This window comes from Abramis brama (assembly GCF_963993115.1).
Source record: "Abramis brama genome assembly, chromosome: 15".
NCBI classification, from domain to species: domain Eukaryota; kingdom Metazoa; phylum Chordata; class Actinopteri; order Cypriniformes; family Leuciscidae; genus Abramis; species Abramis brama.
In genome coordinates this window covers 1066478-1079550 of record NC_139977.1, presented here as the reverse complement: position 1 = coordinate 1079550, position 13073 = coordinate 1066478, and the positions used below count along the sequence as shown (strand labels likewise).

Sequence of the window (13073 nt, the reverse complement as noted above, 5' to 3'; positions counted from 1 at the left end):
AATTTTAGATTTTTCTGGTTAAAATTGCTTTTTAAAATTCACAGAATACACACACACACACACACACACACACACACACACACACACACACACACTGTAACTGCACTGGGTACGTACATTAACAAATAGCTCAAATGATCTATAGGGAATTTTAATAATTAATCATGAATATGATTAATATATTGCATATTACGGTTACATTAAATTATCGAAGCTGAAACTAGATCGATTGCATATGAATAATCAATTACAACGAATTGTAATTCCTCATTCATATATCAATAGTCCTATCTCAGATCGATTTATTTGAGATAACCCTTAATGGAAATTAATGTAATTATCGAACAGTGTTTGTCCAGCAACCAGCCGTAAGATTAACTTAACTTCTCAATAATGTTATCACTTCTTATAATTCAAAGAAAGCTGTTTTCTGGCCATTGAAGCAACTCTCCTGTCCTTATAAAATTTAGGTTACTGAAATCGTAACAAGATAAAGCATGTAGCTTGGATCAACAAATCATTGACTTGAAAATGAGCATTGAGACAATCAGGAATATATGGAATTTAATAATTGAACTAATGAATACATAACTACGATTCACACAGAGTAAATATGTATGTATATACAGAACACGTAAACAAATACAAGACTAAACGAATAACAGATGAGAGAGGGAGAGGATGAAATCGGACAATGAGAGAGATGAGAGAAAGTGAAACTAACATGTGCGATCAAAGAAAGATCACAGTTAGGCAAAATCACAGACCAGATGTAACCTTTTGAGAGACAACAAGGAATCAAATCACCTTAAAAGTTCAATAAACTTATCTTGCAAAATGGTTCTCTTTGTTGTTGAAGAACGCAGAGTCGTGCGTGCGTCAAGAGCAGCGTGCGTGTGTTTCTGCAGGGCTTGCGCTCTCGTCTAGTCTTTTCAAAAGAGTCTTTTTCTTTGAGTTGAAGTTGCTTGCTGCGTTTGCTTCGCTGAGTCCGAAGACGAAAATAAAGAAAAGACTTACAGAAAAAGAATTGAGAAACGGAGGAAAGCTCCCGAAGGAGCCATGGATCTTCTCGCCGACGAAGAGGGTTCGTAAAAGTGCTTCCTCGTGTGTCCCTAAGGAAGAGGAGCGCGGTCATTTCAAAAGAGTCTTTTTCTTTGAGCTGACGTTGCCGGCTACGTTCAGGAGAGTCCGAAGACGAAAATAAAGAAAAGACTTAAAGAGAAATAAAAGAGAAAACGGAGAATGCTCCCTAAAAGGGAGCCATGGATGGATCTTGAAAACCTCTCACGGAAAAAGTGCTCTCCGAAGATTTTCTGAGTTGGTCTTTTATGTAAAGGATGGGTTGACGCCTGCTCTGCGTACGCGGACCAATCATCTTAGAGCATCTCGGGCGGGAAGATTTTTCCTTTGTCCTGTTTAGACACGCCCACTTGAATGAGTCATGATGAGATGGGCTTTGAGCTGTTCGGCTCCCGAAATATGAAAAAGTGTAAAATAATGCATATTACTTCATTCTGTTATCGGAATTCGACTCCGTTAGATTGAGAGAATTTCAACGATATCACACACGTCATATGAAGATTTTAAGAATATCAAGTTACATAAGATATGCATATTTACAAACATTTTAAAGTTCGTTACATGGCTAGAAATAAGATTTACCCAAAATGTGTTGTACCCTAGGCTACAAATGGAGATGAAGCTTAAGGAACTAAACACGATACACACCTGATTTGTCTAACCTTATTACCAAAGTTTACCAGAATACACAAACTACACCACGTAAAAGAAAAATTATGAGATGGGAATTTACATCCATGTTTACATTTCTTTAGTGGTTATACATATAGAAAATGTAGGATTTAAGTAGGAGTAAAGATTAACACTTTAATTCTGCTCCACTCCTAAAACCTCAGTTGCTTGACATTCCATTAGGCAATAAAACCAAGTGTGGGGGGGTTTGTTGTTAGTTTGACATGTTCAATGACAGCCGATTAATGACCGCTGCGACAGTCATTTTTACATTTACATTTTTTACAATTTTACCTCAGACGAAATTCTGGCAGTGTCAGAAGATTTGCCTCTCAGTCCTGCAGTGATTCTCCAACAACGACCGTCAAATTATCTTTTCGTTTATCGTACAGTGTGACATCAATGACAACTGAGATCTTACAGTCTGACATAAATGACAACTGAGATCTTACAGTCTGACATCAATGACAACTGAGATCTTACAGTGTGACATCAATGATAACTGAGATCTTACAGTCTGACATTAATTCATGACATACATTCTGACATGACTTATATCAGAGCTGCCAACTCTCACGCATTCACTCTGAGACTCACGTAATTGACACTTTTCACACGCTCTCACGACACATACATTTTCTGGAGAACAATTATGTCACATAACATTTACCTCAGGAAAGCCATTTAATGACCATAATATAGGCTATAGCACATTAGTTGGCTAGAAAAAAAGAGCTATTGAGAGTATTTTGCTAAATATGTGTACTATATTACATATTTATTATATTTTTACTTATGTCATTAAATAAAGTTGTTATTATAATAAAAAACGCATTATATTTAATTCAGGTTAATTTAACCTTAAAGGACAAGTTCGGTATTTTACACTTAAAGCCCTGTTTACAGATCGTTTCTGATGAAATAGAACTGTTAAGATTAAAATTTGGACAAATGCTGCTGTCCCGAGAATTTTAGGTTTCTTTCGCGTTCCCCAAAACCTCCAGAATGGGTGTATAGGTGCACTCGAACAATCCTTCCTAATACGCATTAAACTTTCGTTTACAAAGACGTGAAACTCACCGAGTGGTCAGGGGTGTTCACTGATATGTTCACACAAAAATCGCTGCAAAATATGCTTTCCAACAGGTGTTTTACCATTCGTTGTAAACAGTGCTTGAAGTGGGGGGAAAAAGGTGCCGGTACTCTCTTGCCTTACCTCACCGCCTTCACCCAGGGCCAGATTAACAATTTCCTGTGCCCTGGACAACCAGACTCAAGCCCCCCCGTAGTTAGGGGGGTTCGGGGGCATGCTCCCCCGAGAAAATTTGTATTTCTCTGATCTACATATGTGCAATTTAGGACTTTTGAAGGCCAAAAAATTATAAGAAATAGGTTATCTTTAAAACCTTGTCATTAGATTATTTGTCAATACCTGCTCTCTCCTCATCTTCATATTTCTTTTTCTCTCAGTCTTCTTATCCTGGACTATTTCTTCCCCTCCTAAAGCTGAACTTAGTCTTTTAATTTTCGTCTGTGTCAATGACGAAAGTAAACATAGGCTCAACAGATATTTATACGTTTTATGAATCATTTTCTTAGACAAGTTAATTCACTCAAGGCTACCAGGAAAGCTGTAGCCTAAGTCAGTATTGCCATTAGGAACCTTCTGCAAGCTTTGGAATTTGAAAACGTCTGTTTTTAAATGTTAAAAGTAATTTTAAATAATACAAATTATATATAATGTCATATTCTGTGTTAATTTTGACCACGAACCACGCGCTGTCACTTTAATTCAGCGCGTGCAGCACAGCGAAAATAGACTCGGTGTGGAAACGATCGTTGGACTGCTGTATATGCACCGCTCCTGGAACGCATTGCCGGACCGCATCCGCGTGCAGTGTGAAAGCTCTAACCTGTTAATATGGGTGCGAAAAAAAAAAAAGCACCGCATACGCACTGCAAACGGAGTATATATGTGAAATGGGCGTGACACTGACGCTTTTTTTGTCAGTGGTAGAGTACCGGCTACATGCGAGAAGTAGCGGTACGCAAGAAAACGTGCAGGTACGCTTTGGAGTAAAATGCAGAAGTGCCGGTACTGCGTACCGGTGAGTACCGCCCCACTTCGAGCACTGGTTGTAAAACTGTGGACCTATTTTTCCAAACGTCTCACACCCGTACATTCTTCCGCTGAGAGCTTGAATAATAGACACTCCAGCCCAGTTGGTGGCGATAATGCACCTTTGCCAATTGCAAGCAAACCACTGGCATTTCATTGAATACACAGAAGAAGCAGAAGAAGAAGCGGCGGAGTAATACCGTACCTCACACAGCTCTTTCAATACAAGTCAATGGAGTTGGACAAAAACTACGATAAAACCTGTTGGAAAGCATATTTTGCAGCGATTTTTGTGTGAGCATATCAGTGAACAACCCTGACCACTCGGTGAGTTTCACGTCTTTGTAAACGAAAGTTTAATGCGTATTAGGAAGGAGTGTTCGAGTGCACCTATACACCCATTCTGGAGGTTTTGGGGAACGCGGAAGAAACCTAAAATTCTCGGGACAGCAGCATCTGTCCAAATTTTAATCTTAACAGTTCTATTTCATCAGAAACGATCTGTAAACAGGGCTTTAAGTGTAAAATACCGAACTTGTCCTTTAAATAATACTACCAGCTGACAGGGCTCTCTGTAAGTTTACAGCATTAGGTGAGTTTTTTTTTTTCTTGAGAAAAATTAACGCCTATCTTGTGAACCTAATATTTATCCAAATGAGTCAATATTAAATCAAATCACAAGAAATTAATGAAATTGAAATTGTGAAATTTGTGTCAAGCAATAATAAAAAATTGTGCCTAACACTGGTGTTATTGCAGTTTAAGGTCTTTAATTACAGGTAAATTACTATTTGACTCAAATTTAGGTTGAAATGGCAATTCATTATTGTTCTTTGTTCTAATACTATGAAATATGCTGTACCATGCCTGCTAATATTTCATATGGTATTTTATCTGTTGCCCCTATATAACTGCATAAATATGTAACAGCATAAAGAGAAAATCTAGAATCTTGCTTAATGTGTCTCATGCTCCATCTAACCCGGATAGTATATGCTTATACTTAACCCTGGACACAGATTTACAGTTTAAATTAAACTCCATTCCGTGTTTTAGCTACAGCCTTGACTTCCACGTTGCTGCTTCCTCAAATCCATTCCACTTAGCTCATTCAGAGTCCAGGTAGATCCAGTTCAGTTTAATCACCGTTCTATATTAATGCACTGTTTTCATTGAAGCACACACACACACACACACACACACACACACACACACACACACACACACACATACGTCACTCACACACAGAGAGAGAGAGAGGAGATTGCGCTGCTCACACAGTAACATTCAGGAGCACAGAAACTTATCAACGCTGTCCTGCAACTTTAAGTAATAAAATAGCTTTGCTACTGAATTGCTACATTATATTTCTCAGCAACGAAGGGGTTACATCGCTATTCTGAAGTAATTCAACTCACAGATTCATTGTTAATAGAGAGAAGCTGAAGAGACACAGGTACAAATCTCTCTCTCTCTCTCTCTCTCTCTCTCTCTCTCTCTAATTAATTCAAATAAATACTATAATTTGTTCATTCAAATAAAAGTAATCTTATACACTACTTTATCTCTGTGTCTGATTCAAAGCGGGCAGAATACTTGATCTAACGAGCAGTAACTGACGAAAATAACCGTCAATTTTTTCCTTCTGGTCAAATATTGTGCTGCAAACATCAATAACAGCTTTAAACAGGTCAAAACACATGTGAAAAAGAAGCACAGACAAGCGATATCATATGTAATATGCACATGTAAAATAACACGATCACCAACATTAATCAGCATATAAATCAAACTGCCTAAAGTTACTGAATGAAATGTCGACCCAGGATGAGCTTCAGGACTGTAAAGCTTTGAGGTGTTGATGGACTCGATCTACTCCATCAGTGTTTTGATCATTGTTCTGAATCACATCTGGATGTAGTCTTCGACAAAAGCTTGATTTTCTCAAGTTTATGCTCAAAGCGTTGCTTTTTTATGAAAATTGCCAACATTCAAGTGTTGATAAAAAAGAATGCATGAAGCTAGAATAGAATATTGTGGGGGAAAGAGTTAATATAGTTATATTAATATAGATAATATAATATAATATAAAGAGTTTATATAGTTAATATAACTACCTGTGCATTAAACAGTCTGAACACACACCTTCCAGCCAATCAGAATCGAGTATTCACACAGACCATGGCCTAATCCTAACCACTGACTCTGCCGTAGATTAAGTCTCTGTTTCTGATTGTGAAGTTCCTGCTTATCTGAGCTGTAGATCCTGAACTGAGACTGAAGAGTGTCATTAAATCAAACATGAATAAATACAGGGATTAAAGTTCTCTGTCGCTACGATGGATCTCCGTTATTTGCAGGGTTCCCGCCTGTCCTTAATGTCTTAAATTCACTTTTCATAATTTTAAGATCGTAAATAGGCGTACATTTCTCAAATAGTATAATAAATGTCTTAATTTTAGTGTGAATAGGTCTTAAATTAAGGAAAGACGAGGTGTATTCACCCTGCTGAGGGGGATGTGATAAAGCCTGGAGTGGAGCAAAAGCACGTTCCTCTCTCCACTCTAAGTGTTCTATTATTACTCCGCTCTGGGTCCACTCCAGGTTTTACATTCCCGCTTATGGAAAGACTGCTCCGTGTTCACTCCATTTTCAAAGTTATTCTAAGTTTATTTTTTTATATCACGAACGTCTGAACACGACATTTATAATACTATATGTAACGGTTAGGAAAGTATTTACACGTTTAATAAATAGAATTGCACAAAAATGTCCAAATGTAGTGAACCTGCCTATAGTGAGAAATGCACTTTTTTTTTTACATAAGATTACATAAGAGAGTAGTCTGTTTCTTTTAGTTTTGAATTGTTTTGTCTAAAATTTCAAGCTTTCTATGTATATATTTCTCATGTCTGTAAAGTAGCCTATACGCTGAGTTTCGGTTCATTTATGAGACGCGCTCCAGTTCACGAGCAATGCAAGTGATCGCGCCGGCACTTCCATGTCCTGTTTATTGTCTGCTATATTTGTTAAATATTCTCATTTATTAAATCTAGGCAATTGGTTGATGAAACATCGATTAAAATTAAGATACAATTTATATAAAAAAAAATTGCTTTAAAGAAAGGCTTTAAACAAAAGAAAACTTTATGAAGTGGTCAAAATCATGTCTGACCCACTCCATATGTTTCCCGATATATTGCGCATCTAATGATCCTATCTTACTCATGCTGTTACTTCATGCATATGAAAGTAAATGCGTTTTCTTTAATAGCTACAACACGTATAGTAGGCCTACATTACAGAGAAATTTTATGTTGGAGCAGAATTTGAGCAAACGTGTTTTACCAGTAAGTATGTGGGGGAGGGGTGCGTTTTTCTAATAATAATTTAATAATTCCCAGCGATCATCGAATATATATATTTTTTTAAATGCCCATTCCTACCATAAATGCACTTTTTGTTCCGATCCTGGTGCTTTTAGTTTCCCTATTCTGTTCAGTGTTAACAGGTTGAGTTAGAACTGAATATATTATTATTATTATTATTATTATTATTATAATTATTATAATGTCCAAGGCATAATGGCTAGGTTAAAAACAAATATTATATTACACCTTCACGTAAATCATTCCCAGCTAACATATGAAGTAAGTTGCATAATTTATTGGCACTTTTTGGTAATTTCATGACTAAATGACATCAACTACAATGTTGCATCATGCTTGTAGTTTCTTTTGTGCTTATAATGAAGTGACATAAAGCGCGTGCTGCCACATTTGCGTGTGTAATTGAAGAGGGCCCGAAGTGTCACAATAAATGGGAAAAACGAGTTCAAAAAGACATATAAAATGTGGATCTGGCAACACGGAGGCTGCACCCGCGCCCTCACTCACAACACACTCTCAAGCCCCATTCACTGCGCTAGCTTCTCACAGCGACAGAGTGCACCTGTATTTATTTACTTTTTAAAACTGCATTTATATACTCTATTCATGAGTTTTATTTGTTTACAAACAGGAAAAATGTCCACATCCACAATACAAAATGTTGTCTTTATTGTTTTATTGTTCTTTATTGTTTATTTTATTGTTTTGAGTTACTAGAATATGCAATGGAACAGATTGTTGTCATGTATTTAATATATTGAATCATTAATTTATTCATCTTTCCATTCATTCATTGATTTTTGCTTCTAAGATTAAAGTGTTGGTCGGTTGTTAAACATTTTTGTGACAGCGCTTTCCCTCACTCTCACCAGCAGAGGTCCTCGTCAAGCTCTGATTTGAAAAACTTCGAGTAATGAACCTTTTTCTAATACAATTGTGTTGAAAGCTTTGCTGGTTCAGAATGCTTCACTTCGCCATCACTAATATGTTTGTCACGTTTAGGTTGTAGGAAGCATAGGAAGATGAAGATCATGTTCAAAAAAGGATTTAAAAATTCCATACAAGCAAACAATTCAAAAGGCAAGCAAGCAAACACAACTTAATATTAATGTGACCAAACCAATCAGAAACACAGCAACTTAAATAGTAAGGCAAACAAGGGTAATTATTGACAGAGCTGAACAGAATCATATCTAATCATATCAGTAACCATAGTAACTCATGAGTGGCGGGAAACCAGAACAAAGGAAACATGTAACTGAAGATAAACAAATTAAAAGTCCATTAAAATGAATTTAACAGAAAATAACTGTGACAATTTTCCCCAAACCGTGCCATTTAAAAAAATAGTATGGTGGCAAGCGGATCAAATATAAACATCTCTAGATGTGTGCAAGTCAGAGGACAGTTGCGGTACAGTGTTGGAGAAATTATGAAGACTTCATGCTTTAGACTGGACCTGTCAATCATGTCATGGATTAAGTGTCTGTTTCTGATTGTGAAGTTCCTGATTATCTGAGCTGTAGATCCTGAACTGAGAGAATGAAGAGTGTCATTGTTCTCTACAGGTTGTGGGAATGTGGTGTTACAGGTGAAGGTTGTGCTGATCTGGCTTCAGCGTTGAGATCAAACCCCTCACACCTGAGAGATCTGAATCTGTCTAAAAATAAACTAGGAAACAGAGGAGTGAAGCTGCTCTCTGGTGGACTGAAGGATCTGGACTGTAAACTGGAGATACTGTGGTAAGATTGTATAAATGTGTCAACATTTGGGGTGTAGCGGTACACAAACATGACGGTTCGGTGCGTACCTCGGTATTGAAGTCATGGTTTGGTACAGCAGTGGCGAGTAAAATAAACACAATATTGCTTTATCTTTTTTTATTAAACTGTTTAAAAAAAAAAGTGTATATATATTTAAATAAATACTATTATAATGAATTTTCTTAAGGATAAAAAAATCTATCTCAGCTAATGTTGTAAACTATATTAGGAGCTAGGGACGGGAATCACAGGGTACCTCACGATACGATACATGATACATGGCTCACGACGATAACAATAATATCACGATACAGCAATTCTGCAATATTCGATATATTGCTAGACAATAATGATACATCACGATATCTGTCAAACTATGAAAACAAAATGCCTGTGTAAAGGCTAAGTGCAGGTTTTCTCTCTTTATTAAAGTCCAAACTGTTAGAAAACAGTACTAAATGTTTTTCAGTCTGTAAATTAAATTCAACATTTTAAGTAAATTATATAGACGAATCCACTTATAGACGCATGCTCTGAAACGCTCCCGTGTGTATCTGTGTAAGCGCTCGGTGAAGAGCGTCAAAGATGTCTTTGTACAACAAGTTATGTAACCGACTAGTCAAAGTAAAAACCCTCTAAAGACTTGTGTATATATGATCCATTAGAGCACTTAATCTATGAATCATACTGTCAAATCCCATAATAATATAATAAATGCTGCTAAACGCCGCACACTTGGCGAATAAAGCTGATTCTGAAGCACAGTTATTTTTTCTATGTTGAAGTGCATTTGCTTGCTCCGGCTATCACACTTACTACTTGAAATGGCACAGCTTACATAAAACTTGTCCCTTTTATTTCTACTCCCACGCCTCATTTGTCTTTGAGCGATCATTTCTGTGCTCTCCGTGACTGAGACGAAGAAAACAAATCTGAGGTCAAATAACAAGATTAGGCCCTACCTCTTAATGTATTATCTTTCCAAGTTTTTTATTTTAATGTGATATTTAAAATACTTTTAAATATAAATATTTTTAAACTTCAACGCCTTGTGCCTTCAACTGCCCATACATAGACAAAACACAATGTAAATGTCCAGGCCTAGTCTTCTCTCGTCTTCCACTGTCGTCACTCCTCCTCTTATCCTTCACAGCTCCTGGGACTCCAGACGGTGCAGCGCTCAGTGACGTTCATTAAAGGGATTGTTCACCCAAAAATTACAATTAAATGAAAATTAAAAGTGAACTATCTCTTTAACATTTGCTCCACCGGCCTCACTCCGTTTCCATGGCTCGCGCCCTGCTCTTCACAGGAACATTAAATCTTCTTTATTTTTTCTGTGTAATCTATTGTTTTCAATGTTGACTAGTAGCAGCTGTAGAGTTTAGTCGACTAGTCTTGCACATCCCTATTAAAAATCTTAATAATCTTAGGCTAGTTAACTTATGTTCACGTTTCCCTCATTCATGTGTTAGCGCTACCTCAAGGAGCCATGAAGTAGCGACGCTGGGAACAGGGAAATCTATTTAGAGTGCCTTATTTTATTAATTTAAATATCGATATTTGGCGGCAGCGTATCGATTATCTTATCGCACGGAGAAGGACAACGATATATCGCCCGACCAATATTTTGTCCCACCCCTATAATGAGCCCTTCATTACACATTACTTTTTACAATAATGACCCCCAGGCATGTGGAGGGGCATTAAGTGTATCACAGGATATAAAGGAAAGGATGCAGAATGTCCTCTGGACCCATCCCTTCCTGATGCTCTAAATGCCTTCTATGCTCGTTTTGACTTATCCAACTCCTCCAAAAGTACCAGGTTCACACCACCTCCAGGTGAGCTATCTTTCAATGTGTCTGCTGAGGAAGTGACGCTGCGGCAGATTAACCCACGCAAGGCAGCAGGTCCAGATAGCATCCCTGGCCGGGTTCTTAAAGACTGTGCTCAGGAGCTTACAGGGGAGCTAACAGATATTTTTAATCTATCACTTTCCCTAGATACTGTGCCTGTTTGTCTTAAGACGTCCACTATTGTACCAGTGCCTAAAAAATCAGTAGTGGAAAGTATGAATGACTATCGTCCCGTGGCCCTCACTCCACTGATCATGAAATGCTTTGAGCGACTGGTTCTGGCTCACATGAAGGACACTGTTAACATCAAGGTGGACCCCCACCAGTATGCTTATAGAAGGAACCGGTCTGTGTCTGACGCAGTGTCAACTGTCATCCACTCTGCTCTCACCCACCGAGAGAACAGGGATTACTATGTCAGGCTGCTCTTCCTGGACTTTTCATACCATCATTCCACAGACATTAATAAACAAACTGCTGCTGCTGGGACTCCCTTTGTAATTGGGTCCTGGACTTCTTGACAAACAGGCCACAGTCGGTTAAGATCCACGGCACCTCATCTTCCACCCTTATACTCAACACTGGCTCCCCACAAGGATGTGTCTTGAGCCCTTTGCTGTATACGCTCCTCACATATGATTGCTCTGTAACACGTCTGAGCAATCACATAGTGAAGTTTGCAGATGACACGGCTGTGATTGGACTGATATCTAATAATGACGAGTCAGCATATAGTCAGGAGGTGGAGGAACTCGTGGTCTGGTGCAGATAAAACAATCTCTGCATCAATGTGGGAAATACTAAGGAGATGGTTGTGGATTTTAGGAGGATAGATCATACTCTACCTCCTCCCATCTTCATTGATGGAGTAATTGTGGAGATGGTGACCAATTTTAAATATCTGGGCTTGTACATCTCCAACGACCTCACATGGGCCACAAATACAGCCAGCATTATTAAGAAGGCCCACCAACGCTTGTACTTTTTGAGGAGGTTGAAGCAGGCCGGCCTCAACCCTGCTATCCTGACCTTTTTTTACCGGTGTGTGGTGGAGAGCGCATTGACATCCTCCATCACCGTCTGGTATGGAAACTGCTCTGCAGCTGACAGGAAGGCGCTGCAGCGAGTAGTTAAGTCTGCTAAGAAAATAACAACAAATGACAGCCTTCCTTCCCTAGATGACATCTATGTCAGCAGGTGCAGAAGCAGGGCATCAGATATTATGAAGGACTCCACTCACCCGGCGCATAAACTGTTTACCACCCTCCCCACTGGCAGAAGGCTGCGCAGCCTTAAATCAAGAACTACAAGGCTAACGTGCAGCTTCTTTCCAGAGGCTGTGAGGCTTATGAACTCCTTGGTTTAGAGCTCCTCCTGCCCTCTGCTCGCTCGCTGCTGCTACTGCATAAGGCACTTTAATGATGTCATATGGTTAAATTATGGCTCTGATTGTTTATTATGGTTAAGACTATTTTTAATGTTTTATATAGGTCTACGTTTTATATGTTTTATATAGGGTCTGTCTTAGAATTGTAAATATTTATTTATTTTGTATTACGCTGCTGGACCTGGGAAACGAATTTCGTTCCTTCATGTTTAACATGTTTGAATGACAATAAAGTGAAACTGAACTGAACTGAACTATAATATTACATTTTACAATTAACAACAGAGCCCAATTATTAAATTCATTTGCTATTTATTTTTCAATTTAATAATCAACGCTCAAATAAAAAAATAAAAACGTGTAAATTGCACATAAGGCAGGTTCTGCATTACCTTCTAAATCTAATTATAAAGTTAATTTTCTACTCCAATTCATTTTTGAAATATAATCACTTGACCATTTTTTTTAAACATACATTATAAAATCAAGACATTACTAACAGGTTAAGTAAATATAATGAATTGGCTAATATAGTGCATATTCGAAATGCTTCTTTCTAGAGTTAATCTCTCTAGCGAACTAACCTGCTGTCGACACTAAATGCATGAGGCAAATGTAATGCTACGTGAGATCTTATTCTTTTATTGATATCGTTACACAGTCGAAACATAGGATTATAGATTTGAACATATTGAGTGAAATCTCTTCTTCTTCTTCTGAGCTTTTTACTGTTAGCAAACAGCGTTGCATTGCCGCGCGCCCCCTTCTGGATTGGAGTGTGGATTGTCTGTGACTGAATGTGTC

The 13073-nt window shown here is 37.9% G+C and overlaps 1 protein-coding gene across 3 annotated transcripts in view; it reads left to right on the top strand.

Annotated features, from left to right (window-relative positions):
- Positions 1 to 13073, top strand: part of LOC311097864 (NACHT, LRR and PYD domains-containing protein 3-like) — a 99763-nt gene that overhangs the window by 69076 nt on the left and 17614 nt on the right. For all 3 annotated transcript variants that reach the window (XM_084137814.1, XM_084137815.1, XM_084137816.1), the window contains one exon: positions 8829 to 9002. In XM_084137814.1, coding sequence (XP_083993940.1) covers positions 8829 to 9002 — 174 coding nt within the window. The remainder of the gene's footprint in view (positions 1 to 8828; positions 9003 to 13073) is intronic.